Below are 19,331 nucleotides of genomic sequence, written 5' to 3'. Positions count from 1 at the left end.
TCACAGGCTTCTCTGGATTCTTTGAGAAATTGAGGCAACACTGTACTCCATAAGAGCGATGCTGCAATCTAAGGTTTGCACGGATTATGGTTGAGGTTTATCTGTTCTTGTCTTTCAATAGTTAAAAATGGTGCATTACATTCATGATATATCATATAGCACAATGTGCACGAGCTGATGTATGCAGAATATGGTATTATGAAATTTAATCCAGTAGTGATGTTACTATGAAATGATTTCAAAAATTTCGAATAGATTATTGAACATTCGTTGTAAACATTGAAAATATTAATAACTGGTGATAAAGATACTTGAGGTTTTTTTAATACGTTCAGTGATAAAGATTTCCAATTTTCAAATTACTCATCGCCAAACAAACAACGGAAATGAATGCAGCAAGCCTGTCATATGAGGTGTCCTACCATCGCTCCTCCACCCCACAGAAATATGCGACATGAGTCAAACCAAAACGTTGTAAGGTGTAGCACCGCCTTAACGCCTGTCATGCGGCGTTCCGACCTCAATCCAATCCGATTATGGATGACAACAGCCTAGAATGGTCCACACATGTCTGTCACATATGCTGTGCAATCCAGGTCTGGCTCTCAGCATTTCAGCTGCAGAATATGAAGCACCAGTGTGGGTGAACTCAGCACAAGGTAGACAGGTAGGTATAGCACTAAATGGAACTGCGTGATTGATATAAGATTGTTTGAATCCAATTAAGCCAGTAAATAAGTTCGACCCCATAATTGGAATTTCTCCACCTGCAATTCGAAAGGTGATGGCTGCTCAAAGTGAGAGAGTAAAAGAAGAAAAATGACCAAACACTCACTTTATAAGCACCAAGAACATCCATGGAGACTAGAATCTACAGCTAAAATCGAAAAACTACACTTGAGCTGACAATATCGCCAGGAGTCCATTTATTCCAAGTTTGATCAATGTTCTGAGAAGAATGATTGAACTTGTTTTTCCTCCTGCTTTGGTACGTACTGTAAACTGTGACAAGAAATGAAAGCGTTGAACTATTAATCAGAAAACAGAAGATATTTTTTTTGTAGATTGGGAAGAGGTGACAAGAATAATGAGAGCATCGTGTATCGGATTTAATAGAATTGTTTCGTACTTATTTTCCTACTGCGAAATTGAAGTGAAAATTCCATGCTCATATTTTAGCAGCTCAGAACTAGCATTTCTGTTTAGCTTTCACAAGAATTGGAAAGATTCCAAGCTATAGAGATATAATAATTTTGTAAAATAATTTCATTGGATTCGCACATTGTGCAGTATTTATGTAGTAATTCGAGTTGATATTAGTTAATGAGTCATGATCATTCTCATCATTTTTGCAATGTATTATCCATTTCTCATCAATTCAACTGGATAATGATAATAATAATTATGATAATAATAATCGAGCTCATCATCAAGTTCCATTGATGTTCTTGACTGTGCAATAAGAGAGAGAGCTTTCTCTCCAACCCGCAATCGCGCAATGTAGGTGGAAATTCGAATCTAGTTCACCGAATCACCATGGTTCGTGTTTGTACAATACACCCGTCACAGATCCATGCATCTTCATACGTAGGATATTAATTAAATTCAAATTAGGGTTGTTAACTGATATTGTTGATGCCTGTAATTTCAGAGCAATTTCAGTGTGGGCATGGGCGGCTGTCTCAACGTAGCAGGACGCCTTATTTAGTGAGTAAACAGTCGGAGAGCGAGTGGGCGAGCGGCTGATTGCTCACTGTATTCAGATGACTAACTACTCGCCTGATAACGAGTGTCTGGCAAATATTGCCCATGCAAGAGTGGGCTCGCCACACTTCCACTAAAACCATCAGATCTTGAGTGGCTCACAAGCTTATCTCAGCCTCCACAATGAGTAGCTCTTTATTTGTCGGTACCGTACCATGAAAGATAGATTCCGTTCCAATAGCTACATTACTCATGCATTCTTTCATAGGATAGTGCCCAAAAATAGCATGAGCCTGTGCGTGGGTGAGAGATGAAGACATATGATGATGAGAGATAAGTGGACGATCAGTTTCAGATAGTTCCGATAGGAACTCTGGATAGTACTCTGAAGTACTAAATCATAGAAAATTCATCACGAAAGAGGAGTTTATAATATATTCATAGTTTATACATAAAGGTTCTATCTAATCACAGTGGATTGCGATTGAGATTCCCAGTGGAATGCAAAAATCTCTCTCACAAAGGCCCGGTTACACAAAAGCTGGTTAAATTTTAATCCTGATTGATTTAGCGTGAACCAAATCAGAGAATACCATTTCAAAAAGGCGGCTTCTCTGATTGGTTCTCCTGGAATTGATCAGGATTAAAATTTAACCGGCTCTGGTGCAAGAGGCACTAAGTACCTCATTGCAATAGGCTCATTATTTCCTCATAAATTTGTCTCAGTCCCACACACATGCACTCGCTCACTCACTTCCAGCATTAACGACTGACGACTAAATTATCAGCTGTTTTTTCAAGGATGAATAATTATCCTTCTTATGTCCTTCAGCGAGTTGTCCCAGGGATGAGACCTAGTGCTATCGAATTTTTATATCATAAACCTAGTATGTTCCAAATTTCGTAAAAATCGTTAGAGCCGTTATTGAAATCCGTTGGACATACACAAATACATGAATAAATACATACAAAAATTTTTCGTGTTATATTATAGGATAACTGTCTGTTAGCAGAACTGGGCTGAAGCAGACACGGTTCCAACAGCATTAGATTGGACGATTTCATCTGCTAGGACAACCACTATCACGGTTCATATTCATTTTGAATCAACACTTGATATAATATTTCTTATAATGGAAGACATTCACATACAAATCCAAATATGGAAGTGTCATTCTTCATTTCTATGATAATAGGTACAGTTAGGTACTTGAACACTCGAAAACATTGATATCAATATTAGAATAAACTAGTACAGCATGCAAAAAACAATTTAGAGATTCACCATAGTGTCCTGGAGGGAAGAAAGGATAAAGAATACCTCGCCAACCATGATTTCTAATAAAATAGGCTAGTAGTGGCCAAAAAACCAACAGCCGTGATTTTAAAGCACTTGATAGTAGAGGAGCTGCCCTCCAGCAGCCACTATTTCAACGGGATAGGTGTAGTTTGGTGCATGGCGCTTATCTAATCCAACTATCAGACTATCACCTAATCTGCTCCCTATAGAACATTGGAATGGGATACAGAAGCTTGGAACCGAATTCTACATGCCTGTCATGAGCCACTGGAATATTCAATACATAATGAGACCAAAAGTTTACTTGGTGGATTGAATCAGCAATGGTGTAGTAAAGTTAGTAACTTTGAAATTGAATCTCTCTCAGGTATCAAGATTGAGACTCTATTGAGTACTAGCATGGATATCAATCAATTGTGGGAGAAATGAGTCATTGAGTTGCCTCTCCTCTTGTTGTTGATATGGGGAGGACACTGTAATGAATGGTAGTTGGAGCCGGTCCATGGGCTGAGCTCAGTCTCAAGGGCTATCGACAAATTAACTGCCGCCCCCAATCCCCCGCACACTTTCTCTAGGGTCGACGATACTTCGTTACAATATTCTATCAACTCAGATTCAACACCAAATGGAATTTTCAGCTTCAAGACCCATCAGTCTTAAATCTTTTTTCCAGTGAGTGAAGCACAAATGGTGGATGCTATCAGTCTTCTAAACTCTCTCTTTATCTCGTAACGTCTCTTCTAATAATGTTTTCACTAACACATTTGTTCACATTAGCCTACATCGCTGATTTGGTTAATCACTTACATTCCATCTAAGCTAAGGTGATAGGAGACTATTGAGTAAACGAAATGAATGATTTTTGTTGTTTTGATTTGCAAACTTATATTGCTAGTGTCATATATTCCACCTTCTATGTCTCTTGACATGGATTGTGAAGAGATTGACATAAATTGATTGAATTACGTGAGGATGAATATCATACATACATGCAAGTATTAATTAAGCTTATAATTGATTGATGGTGAAATTGCAGAACCTCACTAGCTATTTGAATGTTGATGGATCGATAATGTATCATGATATATTTATGAAGGAAATCTAATATGATATTCAGTAGTTCTCTCACCTATATTGATAATGTATTATGTATCATGATATACTGTAATATGGAGGACTAGTAATCTAATATGATGAAATATTAATTTAGTAGCTCTGTCACCTACCTATAAGAGTGAGCATCATGGAAGAGGTGACGTAGGCAATTAGAATGATAATAAGGCTAGTAACTATGGCTAGTGGTATCGATTTTTTCGGGTTGTTGGCTTCTTCGCCTGTAGTTGCGATTATGTCGAAGCCAATGAAGGCATAGAAACAAGTCGCTGCTCCCGTGAACACCTGCAAACAAAATATATATTGAATTTCACACAAAATATTCTTGCTAAGATAACAATATAATGTGATGTACAATAAAATTTCAAATTTCAAAATATAATTTTTCGAACACTTACTCTCGTAGGAGAGTCTCATCAATAGATGCACACGAAATCATCCAGAGTGGTTGTGAACACACAAAGTCAAACATATAGCTGTCATAGTCCCACATTGTCAGAGCCAAGCTCTTTAAACAAGCTACTACTACAGTAACTATATTACCTACAGTATGGCCATTGACTGTCACGCTTCTGATTGGTTAGCTCGGTCACATGGACAAATCCGCCATTAAGATTCCAAACAAACTTTCAAGTCCTATCTTATAGCATTAGACATTTGGAACTTATCACTTATTTCACCGATTGGAAACATATTATGAACTTAAGATGAGTTTGATATATCATTTTCGAAGAGAAATTTATTATACTTCAATATAGACAAAAAATAACTTTAAAAAACACTAATAAAGCTTAAAACATCAATTTTCCTTCCCTCGGACTCCTCGCGGACCACTTCTAGAGCTTTCGCGGACAACTTATTGGGGACCAGTGATCTATATAAATATGTAGAAAGATAAATTTCAATTATGTGTATTTCCTCATCCCATTTATTGGATCGAACTTCAAATAATCCAATTTCAAAATATTTTTTGTGGCTCAATTGAATATAACATTTTATGAAATATTTAACCATGATTGAGTGCTGATTAAAGTCGTCTTGACTTCTCTAATTGATTCTCTTCAGTACTGAGTACCCTACCCATAACATGTAGGTACAATAGCTATTGATATGATTTTCGAGTTGCATTACCACGAGCAGTGGTTAAGATTAGAAATATCACTAAATATAAACAATAATGGTTATGTGTGTTATTTTTCAATTTCTTACATGTTTATTAAATTCATCAAGTAGTACTATGGCTATAATAATTGGCTCTTCCAGAGTTTATATTCAATGTTGTGCTTTACAATATTTTCGTCAGACTTATTGGCTGAATAAAACAAACTATTTAAATGTTATGGAATCTATTGTGATGAGAATTCCATCATACTTCTAGAAATAGATATGGGAACTTTATCATTTGTCAATGGAACAAAATGTATCATGACACATTTCAAAAGTTTTATGGTATTTTTTTGGAAATTCAGCTTTCAGGTTACGTTACCTACCTTTCATTTTTACTCGCTATTATCTACAAATTACTATTTCAAGTTCCAAAACTATGTTGGGAATATAGAAAAAACAAGAAAGAAATTATATCAAAGTTAATAATCACAAAAATATACTTTAATAAGTAAAAGCAAGCGATTTTACTTATAATCCCATATAAGCTCCATTGTAAAATTCAAATATTTGGAATCTTCATGGCGGCGGCGGGAAAAAAATTCCAATTGCCATACTGTGGGTAATATAGTTACTGTAGCTACTACCAGTGTCTTGTGTTCATTGAGAACGTGAAGCAGTGCAGTGAATGAATGAAACCCAGCAGTGTAACGTAGTCTCATTTTAGACTTGCTGGGATAAAATTGCTATACGAGCTGCTAGGGAGGATCAACCTTGTAAATAATGCGAAGGACTTTAAGTCAAGGCTGCTCATTAGTCTAAGATATTGCATAGCAATATTCAGTCTATCGTTTGACTTGAAACAATCAACAGTAAGAGAGGCTTTTTCGTTGTTGGTGACCATGATTTACTCTCCCAATTAACTTCGAAGCTAATGATCATGAGGAAAATGACAGTTGTGTCATCGATGAAAACTCATAACTAATACGTTTCAGCAATATTAATATTGATTTGTTGGAGTTGATGGAAGCTAGATATTCTTCAAACAGAGAGAACAAATATTTTTCTGTTCCTGGATAAGTTTAATATTTCCCATTTTCAGAAGAAGCAACTACTCAATCCTTTCAATCAACTGGGGATTCTCCTTCTGCAGCTCTGTCTGGAGCGAAAAAAGGACAGAGGCTTCTTGGCAAGCAAAACAATCTCTATGAAATTTTCAACAGCTTACTTCCGTGCCTGAAGACTCTCTCCAAAGACTTTTTCCATTATTTCATGGATGAATCCTCATGGAATATAACAAAAATTCCATCAGTTGGGTCAATATCGACCCTTTCTTCATACCTCATTCAAGGGCGTATCAATGAAAAACGTTCAGAAATGGTCTCTATCAGCGATTCAATTTAGATGAAGACCACGGAATAGCAGAACGTGACAAACACAATAATAGAATGGTGGAGATTTGCAAGTCCGTATTGAAAACGAAAGGAGTTTTCTTTCAGCTCCAAGGTTTCAATAGTATAACTGGGAATATGATTACTGGACCTCGATTATCCTTCGGATACTTCTTCATGGTGAGGATAGTAATTCCACAATTGATTCAAACGAGTACAATCTACAATATTGCAAATCAATGGTGTGAGATAGTTGCGATAGAAATCGATGGCACTGAACAGCTGTGCAATGATTGAAACATTTGATAAAATGCATTCATTGACATACATAAATAATAGATATGGATATAGAAGGCCGCTAACGAGCTGAATCACTTGAATCGAGCTGACCGTTATTGTTCGTACCCTAAGGACAAAATGGCATTCACTACAGGAATGATGAGAGCTCCAATAATATCCTTTTATAAGCTCCATTATGCGTGATCATTGATACATCTCTAGTATCGGACAAAGTGATCTTAGATTGCGTAAATGTACGTTACTATTTCCATCTGTAATAGAGTATTTGTAATATTATTTTTTATAAGTTCAACATAAGACTGAACACTATTGAACTGATTTAGTTGAATATAGTTTTATGTGTTTTAAAATAGCTTTCGTCAGCTAAAATTACTTTCCATCACCCAAAAAACAAGCCTAGAGCTAATATTATGAGCTAGGTATCTGTTACACATTGATGTAGACGAGTGGTTCGAAGGAAAGCTAGAAAGCCTTGTGGAAGATGTGGGGATTTAGGGTTATAAAATTGCCATAACCTATGGATCGTGATATGATTGTGCATGAATGGAACATTTGTTCAAGCTGCAAGACATTGCATATTCAAACGCAAGATTGTAGAATTATAATTTGAATAGACCTGAACCGATATGAAGTGAAAAATAACCACATGTATGCGGTTGATATGATTACAAATTGAAACATTCTTTCCATCAGATCGATATCCCATATTCCAGTCTGAAATAGCTTGCAGAGTAATAAATAACGTGAATACCAGCTATAAATCTCACCCCGAACTGGAAGTTGACTACAAATCTTCAGCCTACGACGATGACCCCTTGCATTGGAAATAACGAAGTCTAGTCAGGCAGAGTTTATGTATTTCAAAAGTCCTTCTTTAAACGTCAATAGTATTATGATAGATTGAATGCCCAATAATGATGTAAGTGTAGAATAAGTATAAAGAAACCATAGGAAATGTTTTTCAACTTATTCAGTTATGAATTCGAATATATATATATAATTTAACAGAGAGGAAACTGAGTGAATCTATTGATTCATTCACTTGACTGAAAATCAATGAATATTCTATGGAGAGTCTGGAAAATCTCCGGAGAACTGGGTTACTTATTTAAGAACCAGTAGAATAACAAAACTTCATGCTCTCAAAATCTCCAAGATAGAACTCATGATTCAAAGATTTATTGATATTGTGTCATTGGATCCTTTGATAACAAAAACAGAACTCCTTTGCTGACATGAAGAATAGAAAGAGCTGAATAGAAGACCATTCTATAGCTTCTCAAACCGATGGGAGGTTTTTCTTGAAATAGAGTTTAAATTGGGGATTGAATTTGAAATGCTCAAGTTATTTTGATAAATGATAGATTTGGTAGATGATGTTGTTTGGTATGTACATTCTCCTTCTGGCTCATTTGAATTGTTAAACTCAACTGTTAAATTAGGAGAAGCTCCTCTGGAACAGCTCTAGTTTGAGATTACTTTGAATCCTACTGTTACTCATTGAGTCACGTTCCAGTGTTCCACAACAAATGGACCGTTGAGATTAAAGATATATGTGCACAGTGCAATTTTATAACATCAGAACTCCAAATGGAATCGTGGAATTGAAATAGCTGATTCACTCTACGATTCAAGCATAATAGCTTTTGCAGATTCTGGTATAAGTAATGTTTTCAAAATTCAAAAGTATTTCCAATATGTATCTGTGATGTAATTATTATTATGAATCTTTTATAGTTGACTAGTATCGCACAACAATGGGATCATAAAATGAGTTTTTGTCATACTAGCTCAATTGCAGCTGTTCTCCATGCATCAAATCAAGCCGGTAAACAGCTGTTTTCAGAAAATGAAAACATGTTATTTTCATCACAGCATACTATACTGTAAAGAGATCATATGTTCTCTTTACAGTCGAGTATGTTAGGACTCTACTGAGTCCTAATATCATCTGAGTAATTAATATACTAACTCAAATAATTAAAGAACTCATTTAAGGAGTTTCAAGTTATAAGAACTCATCTGAAATCTTATAATTTAGGCCTTTATTATTTTATTCGAGCTCGAAGAGTCTGTCTGTTATGAACTAGGCGCTACGGGGTAGGCCATGTTTATAGAATGCAGTAGCTCGAGCAGCAGCAGGTGATGGTTTCTGTTTCTCAGCAATATTATTCTTTCTCAGATAAGTATGACAAAAAATATTGTACGTAACTTGTACGGTAACGTATTTACCTCATTCGTATGATAATTCTGCCCTCAACTACGTTTCGGGCAGAAACAATCATACTTATGCGGTAAATTATGGTTACCGGACTTGCTACGTAAAATACTATTACAAACTGAGGTTTGTATGAAATAATGAATAAACGAACATTTTTATAAACAAATCTCTTGGTGGGTAGGTACTGACCAAAGTTAGTTACAGGTTAGTTACAGTCTACTACAGATAGTACTGACAGGACTTTGTGTTGCGCAGGTAGTCTATCCTGCTCCTGAATCACTTGTTGAGAATAATTTTTGTTTGGACGTACGCGCCTATGTACAGATCTGTCCACCTCCGCCTCCTTACACCCTAGAAGGAGAAATTAGATATTTCTCACCTTCCCAGAAGGGTCCGGGGGTCCTTCCACGCAGTATTTTTGAAAATTGTCCCTTGAAAGTTTGTAGAACTTTACTTAGTGAAAAATCTTTTTGAATTCTGAACGTGTAGCCTATTTTCAAACATACTCAATAAATAATCTAATAATTCACTTTCTATTATTTTGTACAATGAGCATTGGGATGACATTTGGAGAGAAATGCAATTGTACGCCCTTTAATACTTTTCCCCAAATTAAATAAAGTATGTCAAATTATGATGTCCATGTTTTTGTAAGCGTTACTTGAAGAAACAAATGAATATTCAAACACCTTCCTTGGTGCAATAAGATTACAAAGCATGACTCGACCATCTGTCAAGGATGCAATTAAAATGTTTTCATATGAACATATTAGTAGGATTGTTTAGCGTATTTCGTTAGCAATTTCGTGAAGATGAAAACCGACCCAAATATTCTGATTCTAAAAAATAAAACTCAGTCACCATTTTGAATACAAGTATCATAGAACATTTCTAATGATACTATCCCTATCTTTCTTGTTTTTAAAAGGCCTTTCAAATGATGTACCACATAATGTGTGTTTTCATTTTTAAAATATTCGAGTTACAACCCCTAATAAAATATAATTGGATATTGGGCATCCTTTCTCCTAATTGTGAGTGAAGAAGCTGGCTGATCTTATTTTCCAAAGAATCGGATCTGTATAGTGATTTATAGAAAATGTGTTGTTAATTTGAAGTTGTTTGATGAGAGCATTCGAAAGTTATTGTCAGATATATAAACCCAAAAACCCACAAAGAGACAACGACTCGACCCCCCAATCAGAAGTATGAGCCTGCTACGCGCCTTCAATAATCTATTATTTACATAATCGAGTTGAGTTTGAATTGATTTCGTATTGAGAATATGCGAACAAATGACTTTCCAACTAAAGAATCCTCAAATCCAGTGATCTACATTCCATGAATCTTATTTCAATCCTCCAAAGACTCCTTCAGAGAGAAGCCATACATTTTTAATGGTGGAGTTCAAAGGATTATTGCTGTTCCACCTGAGTACTCACAACCATTTCCCTCGATAGCTCAACCTCTACTATTTCAATTCAACTTTGACCTTAGCTCTCATCGACAACGCCCATTTTCCATGAGATAGGAGGTTCATCGCCGAATACTTGTTAAATACAGAAATGAGATTCATATTTCTAGTTCAATTACCAAATTGAGGCATAACCAGTTTTTGCAAATTTTCTGTGCAAATTAGTGGAACAGAACTATAATTGACCATGTTAGCTGAATATTGTTCGCTGCTGTAGGTAGCTGCTTTTTAGCCGCTATTGTTAGCTAATATTCTTAGCTTCTATTTTTCGCTGAATAGCAATCATGTGAAAATCATTTATGTCACTTAAGTTCTCCGTATATTATGTTACATGCATGCGTACATAAATAGTTGCGTTAATTTATTCTGTATAAAATACAGTACCCAGCTTCTGTTCCATATTTAAGAAACGAATATACGCCATTCAACCGAAATAAAATAGCTCATGAAATCACACTTTATGTGACAGATTATATCACACTGAAAGCACTTGGAAAAAACAATTCTATTTTCAGTTTCTGTTGAATTGAGAAATAACTCATATATTATAGTGCAGATTATTGAAGTGTATCAAATAAAGAGTAATCAACTGTACTAATTTTCAATTTTTCATAAACTTTTTTCTCATATTACTTATGAAGAACTGACTTTGTGATGTTGAATCGGGAACAGTTTTGGTCTATAATGCCTGTTCTTCCCATACCTGTATGCATTTTTGTAAATAAATAAATAAACTGTCTCATGTTTGCCACATACATTGAACACATTTAATGTAAACGTGATAATTACTCCTAATATTGTGATTAGAAGGGATAAATGATATTACTTATTTCTCACCAATTAACATCATGTAATACTCATACAAGGACAATGTAAAGTCAGTAATCCTAGTCATTGGAATTCGAGAAAATATGTTGTATGGTGATAGAAATAACTAATTAGATCACAGTAGTCATTATCCATCAAAATAGTACGAATTCAAGCAATATGAGATGGGATCAATGAATGGTTTGACTCACCCCGGACCAGCCGTATGGTAGGAAGCCCTTGTGCTCTGACCAGTTGGCCGTGTTCACGTAGAACATGCCAGCTGTCATGACGAACACCCACGCTGACAGGTTAATGGCGTTCAGGATGTTGTTGAAGACCAGCGACTTCTTCACCCCGGCTGCCATCAACAGCATCATCAGCAGCGTTATCACAAACGCTAAAAAGTCAGGTGGCCGACCTGCAAAATTACATCATCAAACACTTAATCCACACTACGCATGACAACCTAATCCTCGACATTTCCAAGCCGAACTAGTATTATGGACTGAGAGTGTAGTATATCATTGGGATTCCTGATGAACCAAACTCCCATTCAATTGTTCGTATGACTAGAGCGTTTCTAGTTCAATAGGAAGAGCAGTTCACTCAATCCCAACAATTGGATACCGAATGCAGTTAATCCGATCGCCAGATATGTGTTGGATGGCCGGCCGTTCATTATGCATAGCTCAGTGAAAGCCATCAAGGTGGAGTGGTCTGCCGTCTGCCTACCTACTACTCATTGCAACCGTACTCTCTCACTATTATTGAAGTCCTCGCAAACTCAACCAATAACCTATTGATTACTAGAGGGGAGTAATCATTGTGATCCAAGGAGATAAGTGATTGTTGGTGCACTCAAATTCTCGCTTTCTACATAACATGAAGTTCCTTCATACTGAAATGAATGGATGAAACAGGTTGTGTCGATTCCACAAATATGTCGATTGAAACAAAAACAATTTAAATATATCCAAGTATTGAGTTACAGTGCGATACAATAAGTACCACAATTTTCTTATTTCATGAGAAACTTTCTGAATTCTACCAAACATTATCATCATTGAAGGTGAGACTAGAAAGACAAATGAGTTAAAAAATATTATACAAGACACATTAGGATTCATGCAATTAAGAATTGCAGAATAAATAAGAATAACAGAATTGCATTCTTATGTTGAATAGCAGAATGACCAAAATATCATTTCGAATGCATGAGAAGTTTTCTTCTGACAGAGTAGGAATTGGAGTATTGTTTGGAGTGTTTTCATACAATGTCACATATTGTGAAGTACTGTATATATTGTGGTATCTTACTTTTTTAAATATAATATAAAATCCATTTTGCCGATTATTTAAAATTTTCTCTGACCAGCTTTCAAAAGTATTAGTTCAGCAATATATTACTAGTATTGCTATACTCAGAATAAAAGAAGTTGAGACTCGCGACTTTTTCATGCAACTGAATCTTATCAATGCGACTAACCTGCATCGACTGTGTTGTCAAAGTGTTGTTACATTTCCGCACAAATCAGCAAAGCCCATTTTTTTAAATCTCAACTTGTTTTATCATTCAAAAACTTGATTTATCATGCACACGTTCGATGTTTATAGTAGTGAATCATAATCATGCTCCTCCAATACAATACAATAGAGGTTCTCTTGTATCAAGTTCAGATGATATAAATAAATAATTCTGTCTTTGTAAATTCTTGGCCTACGAATAATCAATTTAAAATCCTTTTTAAATTCTCTATATTTCCTTTGAAGAGTCTGTAATAAGGCTTGCTACTCTTAAGAAAGATAATGAATTCATTTCAAATTTTCTATCACTGGCCAAGGGGTTGAAAGTCACGGATGTTTTATCTATTTAAAAAATTTCTCACTGAAAATAGAATTGAATATTTTCAGGAAGCTAAATGATCATTCCAAAATCATCATGATGTTTAAATTCTCTATCTTCCAGAGATAATAGTTTCTGCATAAGCCTACGAATTCTATGGTTAAATGGACATTTTTGCGAGGTGCATATTGAAGAAAGCTATTCATAATGAAGTCGATCATTGAGAAAAATAATTTGGATGCAAATCACCAAGATTGCTGAGAAAAGTGAATCATTATGATCGGCACTCACACATATATTATCAAACTAGTGTGAAAATTGAGAATAATGTGTTGATTAAGTTATCAGTTACATAACCTCTAGACTGTGTATTCCAAATTAAGGTTTAAAGCAGTTTTGGGCGAATGCCTGTTGTTTTTACCTGCATTGTATCAATCGTCTATGAATAAATGAATTAATGAAACCAAAAAGGTTGATTTCTTTGACAGTTTATTGGAGAATAACGATTTGAGAAGAGCTTTAGAAGACTATGTCTATCTTTATCACCCTTGCAAAACAGCCGATCATTTTGTACAACATCCACCAAAACAGGAGCCATTCGTATCGATCTTTGCTGGCGAATAGCCCACTATTTGTTAAGCATGCCATGCCTGGGTGTGTGCAGCAGGCAGTAGCAGCAGCAGCAGCAGCAGCAGCAGCAGCAGCACATGTATTGCTTAGGGCTGAGCTGGTCAAAGTTTAAGCGTGAATAAGAGTACGTGATTGGCTTACCAAAGAAAGTTCCGACGGACTCGGTGACTAAACTGCTGATGGCGCCGTCGGTCAACGCATCAAAGCAGGCCGACAACGCGCATGCGCACGCCGACGTACCTATCAGGTATTCGAGCACCATGTTCCATCCAATTACAAATGCTACAAATTCACCTACTGTCACATAACTGTACATATAGGCCGAGCCCGTCGTGTGTGGAACGCGAACTCCGAACTCGGCATAACAGGCACCTGTGAAATAACAAACAAAATCATACATTAAGTATTGTTATTCAGAAGTGCAATATTTGATACAATGCATTTGATATAGTGAGTACAGTTTCATAATTCCCTGAGCCAACTTTAATAAATCCAAGTCAAATGCTTGAAATTATGCAGGAGTGATCCGAGGAACTAAACCTACCACTAAGCTCACTATTCTCATGCTGGTTAATGGTCTTGCTGGTCTACTATTTCAATGATCCAAATCGACACTAAAATGCTATCGGATGTTTGTCCATTCAGTTTTTGAATCTTAAATGTTGTGATCGATTATTTATCATTGAATAATTAATATCATTCTACTAAAAACTCAATCTTTTATTTTGAATTCCGTCATTCTTGATAACGTTTCTAGAAATCTTTATTGTTGACGTTGTCTCTTATGTAATAAACATATAAACTCAAGTCTGTTAACTCGTTTAAAAATCTCGTACTATATGTCTATGAATAGAAGTTTATGAAGTTAGATCTCCTTACTTGGATGTTGGAGTAAGAGTTGAGAAATAAACTCATAGATTCTCCGTAGAGCATATCAAACACGGGATCATGCATCGCATATCCTCCTATTTCGTGAAATTTGAATGATAATTCATAGTAATATTTTAAAATATTTAATATAATATTTTTGTAAAACTGTCTTGAAGTAAATATTCTATATGATCGATAATAGTGCACTCATAGTGCCCAAAAATTACATTATTGATACTAAAACTATCTGAGAATTAACGTATTGTAAATAAATTACAAATTATATTGCGCTCATTGATGAGATTACTTTGATATAAGTTTCATAGTACTCGATCGAATTCAATTGTGATGCAAATGTAAAACTGAAAATAAACCACTTGTGCTGCTCTTCCCTCGAATGTTATTTTATTCATAACCGATGACAAGCTGAAAGCTGAATCTTTAGTGAATATTGAATTCGAATTACTACGCTAAAGCTCCACAACTACCATTATCCATGAATTTCAAATCAAACCTCTCGTATCATGCTCATGAATATATAACATTGCATCCCGACAGTACCTCAATTTATTGAATTAGGGTAGGCCGAAGTATTATTTCAATGATTTAATTATTAAGTGATGAGTTGTTGATAAAGCAATCCTATTATTACAGTCATCATCATACATTTTACTATGAAACATGCAAAGAAATGGCAATTTTAAAAGACAATAAATTTTAAGAACTGTAAGTGCATTCTCAGCTGTAGTTTATAAGATAAGAATGAGACGTTCGTGTTAGATCTTTCAGATTTTATATATATTCATGATGTTTTATCCTTGAAACAGTGTGCTGATATATTCGAAATTGAAAATATTAATTAGAAAATCGATTATATAAGTGTTTGACTCACCAGAGAAAATAGAGGCAATGGCTGCTATAATGAAAGATATGACAACTCCTGGCCCAGCTACGTTTTTGGCCACCATTCCTGCTACAAGATACATTCCTGTGCCGACACAGGATCCCACTCCAAGCGACGTTAAATCTAACGTTGTCAAGCATTTCTGGAAAAAACGGAAACAAATAATTCAATATTCATCAATCATCACCATCATCATGAAAATAATAATTCCTCGTAATTACAAATTATAGAGTGACAAAGTGGGGGTATAATATTATTCTGTACAAAGGAGAATAGAATATTTAATTGATTGAGTAGTGGAGAGTAATAGGTTAACCAATAGAGTAGAGGCTATCGATAAATTTCTAATTGATCATTAGCAGGACAAAACGAGCGAAGCTCTTACTAATTGTTTCGAAATCATTCCTGATTCCTGGGTTGCGGTTAAAGGCTATCTAAAGCAGGTATCAACCACAAATCGGAGTTGTAATCAATGGTTGCCTCTCGTGAACGAGAGCGCTCACCCACACTCCACATCCACGAGATTAATATAACTTCACAGTCCCATCACGTTTCTGTCACGAGTCAGCACACTTACTATTTTGTCAAGCTTCCCTCATGATTTTCATTTGTTTTGTCTCCTGTGTTTCTGGATCGAACATTATTCGAAATAGTAGTTCATGAATCAGTTGTATAATGAGAATATTTTGAGTGTAAATTTTATTTATTGTAATTACAATTTTAGTAAGCTAATCGTTGTCTCAAATAGCTCTCTAAAGGACATCCTTAATTGTATGCATTATAAAATATGATCACTTGAAAACAGTGGATAGTCCTAATATAGCATGTTGTTGATTGTTATGGGATGAAACAATGACCAACCTGTATTCAATTGATAATCAACAGTAGCTGTCTATCTAGGCGGAGTCAAAGCTGATAAAATTCAATCGATCCACTTTTTCAGTTATGGAATACAATGTGAAGAAACTGGGAACAGGCATTCACCAAAATCGTCTATTCCAAGATATAAACATAAGTAGGCATAATAGTATTTAAATTAGATTATGTTTCATACTCTTCACACTTTGAATACAAAGTACACTTCTTTGGAATTGATCCAGTCAAATACTCGATTCTAGTTAGATTTGAGCCTGCATTAGGCCTATAATGCCCAAAGTGTGATATTAAAATAATCAGTTTGCAATAACTATTATAAATGTGAGCTCCGAAACATTTGACTTCTGGTGATTTCAGGGATGGGAATATCATCCTGTGTCAGTTAATGTCATCCATCATGAGGTATGAGGTATCCACTTTAATTGCACTTTAAATATAATATCGACATATTACTCATTACAAAATCAATACAGAATAATTTCGATTAATCCTCTATCCCGAATATTGGATTAGTTGGAGAGAATCTTTATTAATAGCAGTGAACGTGAATCTAGAATAGTCTCCCATTCGAAGATGAGAGAATGAGCTGGTCTGTGATCGATATTTTCAATATTGGCCAAGAACAGAACTGAGCTGTGAGCTGAAGTACCGGCTGCAATACAGCGATGGTGTGAAGTGATGAGAGAGATCAGTTTCGGCATGAGAAATATATGAAAAGAAAATGAGTGGGTGTGAGTGGGAGGGAATGACGGCTGCTAAAGTGCGGGTGCCAGCGAATCGTTTAAAATACAATTTTCGAAACCGGCATTGAATTTCCCCAACTTTTAATTGGTGTTTTCAGTCGAGAGCGTGGTTGGAATGAAAGGGGCTCTGGCAAGTGGTTGATGGGTGGGAGTTGGCTATCGACCCCCTCCCACCCCCGACACCAACCCAAACCGCATGAAGCCAGCTGCAAACCGGTCAACCCATCAGCCACTGCTCCAGGCAAACAACAACAACTCCCCAACTAAACGCACTGTTGCTCCACAGTACTTGTTAGGCGTTTGATAAGTTTATAGATTTGTTGTTATTTGATACAGAATTCGTCAAATTCCCCCAGGAATACTTTGGAAAGAACTGTGTGAATATTATCCATTCATGCGATAACTTTGCTCAGTATCAACTTGGAGGCACAAACGACACAGCGTTGTGGATTGCTCGAGGCGATGACAAACTAATCACTCTGAAGTCTGAACTGCTCCAGCTTTGGAACGGACACTAGCCTCAATATCAATATGCTGTTTGAGGATATACCTCTACTGTTCCCAGAATTTCAATTAACATCAGTTACTAAATGAAAGAAGATACAGATATGAATTATATTTCTGAATTATTTTTGAATAAACTAAATATGTTCTCATTGGCTAACCCTTCAAGAAGTACAATAATACTTCCATCATCATGGAATAAATCAATCAAAAACATGTTCGATGTTATTCATTGAAAGGATGAAATATCTCATTGATAGGCCATCTATTGGCTCATTCATCCACTCCACTTATGAAAAATTATCAATAATACGTAAGATTCAATTAAGAGCGATATAACAAAAAGTCATTTTTGCTCTGAGATCCAGAATTGTGTGTAAATAATGAGACGAAGGATGAGATTAGTAGACAAACAGGTTCAGGTGGGTTCCGAACCACCGGGATGCGATTATTCTCCAATTCATGAACGAAGCTTGAACAAGTCGTCTGTACAAGCGATCACCCTTTCGATGGTAGTATCAGGCGTAAATGATTCCTAATTTTTCTGAGGTTGGCCATTAGCCTAGCATAACCACGGAGCCAACCGCTTCCTCTGCTTTTTTATCTGCTCTTTTTCAGGTTTTGCTTCTTCTGGTAAAGGGCGGTGGCGGTGGCATAGAGAAAACGAAATCAAATCAAAATGTTCATTCACAATACAAACAATTGAGGGTACTGCCAAACCCGAAGGTTTTTCGGCAGGTGCCCAGTTACAAAAAAATACGAGTTACAAAGATAAATATAAATCATAATAATCATCTATACACTCATGTGAGCTATCATAACTATTAATTATGTTTTATCCATGCAATCGCCGATGACAAGGAGAAGCAAAAACTATAAAAAATTATTCTCTATGCAAATTTCTGATTATAATTCCAATTTCTCTATGATGCTCTTCTTCAAAAATCAATTATTACAATATCTAAAGAACTCACTCAAAAAACTCAATAAATGTAATCTATAGGTTAAAAGTGAGCTACAGCAACTTGTCAAAAAGTAACATGAGAATGATCCTTTGTCTTGATAAAGCTCTCACTTTATCGATGAGCTTAACAATCTTTTAGATTGACAGCTTACAACTATACCTTGAGTTTGACGCTTATTATTTTTCTTGATAACAAGGGCTGAATATATCTTTGAACGTCATTACCGTACTGATTCAAAGAAATTTTGTCACTTTTTTCGGAATGATACCATTGTGAACATAAAAGCTGATACCTGTGAAATACTATACTGATTACACAGTAGCTCCAAGTATAATTATTAGCCTAGAGTTATCCATAAGAAGTAGCTCCAGTGATCTTAACAGTGAAATATCGGGGCACCGAGCTTCGCTCGTTATTTATTTATAAACTACTAGCAGGAACCCGTGCTTCGCAAGGATCTATTTTAAAACTTGACAAACTGACAACTTGACGTAATGAAATTTTGAAGAATTGTAAATAGGCCTATAACCATCCTTGGTTAATTAAGAATCTATATGCAAAATGTCAAGTTAATTAGTC

The 19,331-nt window shown here is 35.6% G+C and overlaps 1 protein-coding gene across 2 annotated transcripts in view; it reads right to left on the bottom strand.

Moving 5' to 3' along the window:
• The window catches only part of LOC111044960 (probable cationic amino acid transporter), an 86,686-nt gene that overhangs the window by 14,298 nt on the left and 53,057 nt on the right, over positions 1–19,331 (bottom strand). For both annotated transcript variants that reach the window (XR_005570724.1, XM_039423436.1), the window contains exons 3-6: positions 15,653–15,806; positions 14,032–14,262; positions 11,627–11,835; positions 4,231–4,402 (exon numbers count right to left, since the gene is read on the bottom strand). Coding sequence is in view for 1 of the 2 variants with exons in the window: in XM_039423436.1 (XP_039279370.1) it covers positions 4,231–4,402; positions 11,627–11,835; positions 14,032–14,262; positions 15,653–15,806 (766 nt within the window). In the remaining variant the exon portion in view is untranslated. The remainder of the gene's footprint in view (positions 1–4,230; positions 4,403–11,626; positions 11,836–14,031; positions 14,263–15,652; positions 15,807–19,331) is intronic.

Source organism: Nilaparvata lugens, chromosome 3 (genome assembly GCF_014356525.2).
Source record: "Nilaparvata lugens isolate BPH chromosome 3, ASM1435652v1, whole genome shotgun sequence".
Taxonomy (NCBI): Eukaryota; Metazoa; Arthropoda; class Insecta; order Hemiptera; family Delphacidae; genus Nilaparvata; species Nilaparvata lugens.
Note: the sequence above shows the minus strand (reverse complement) of the source record. Positions and strands in the feature narration are given on the sequence as shown.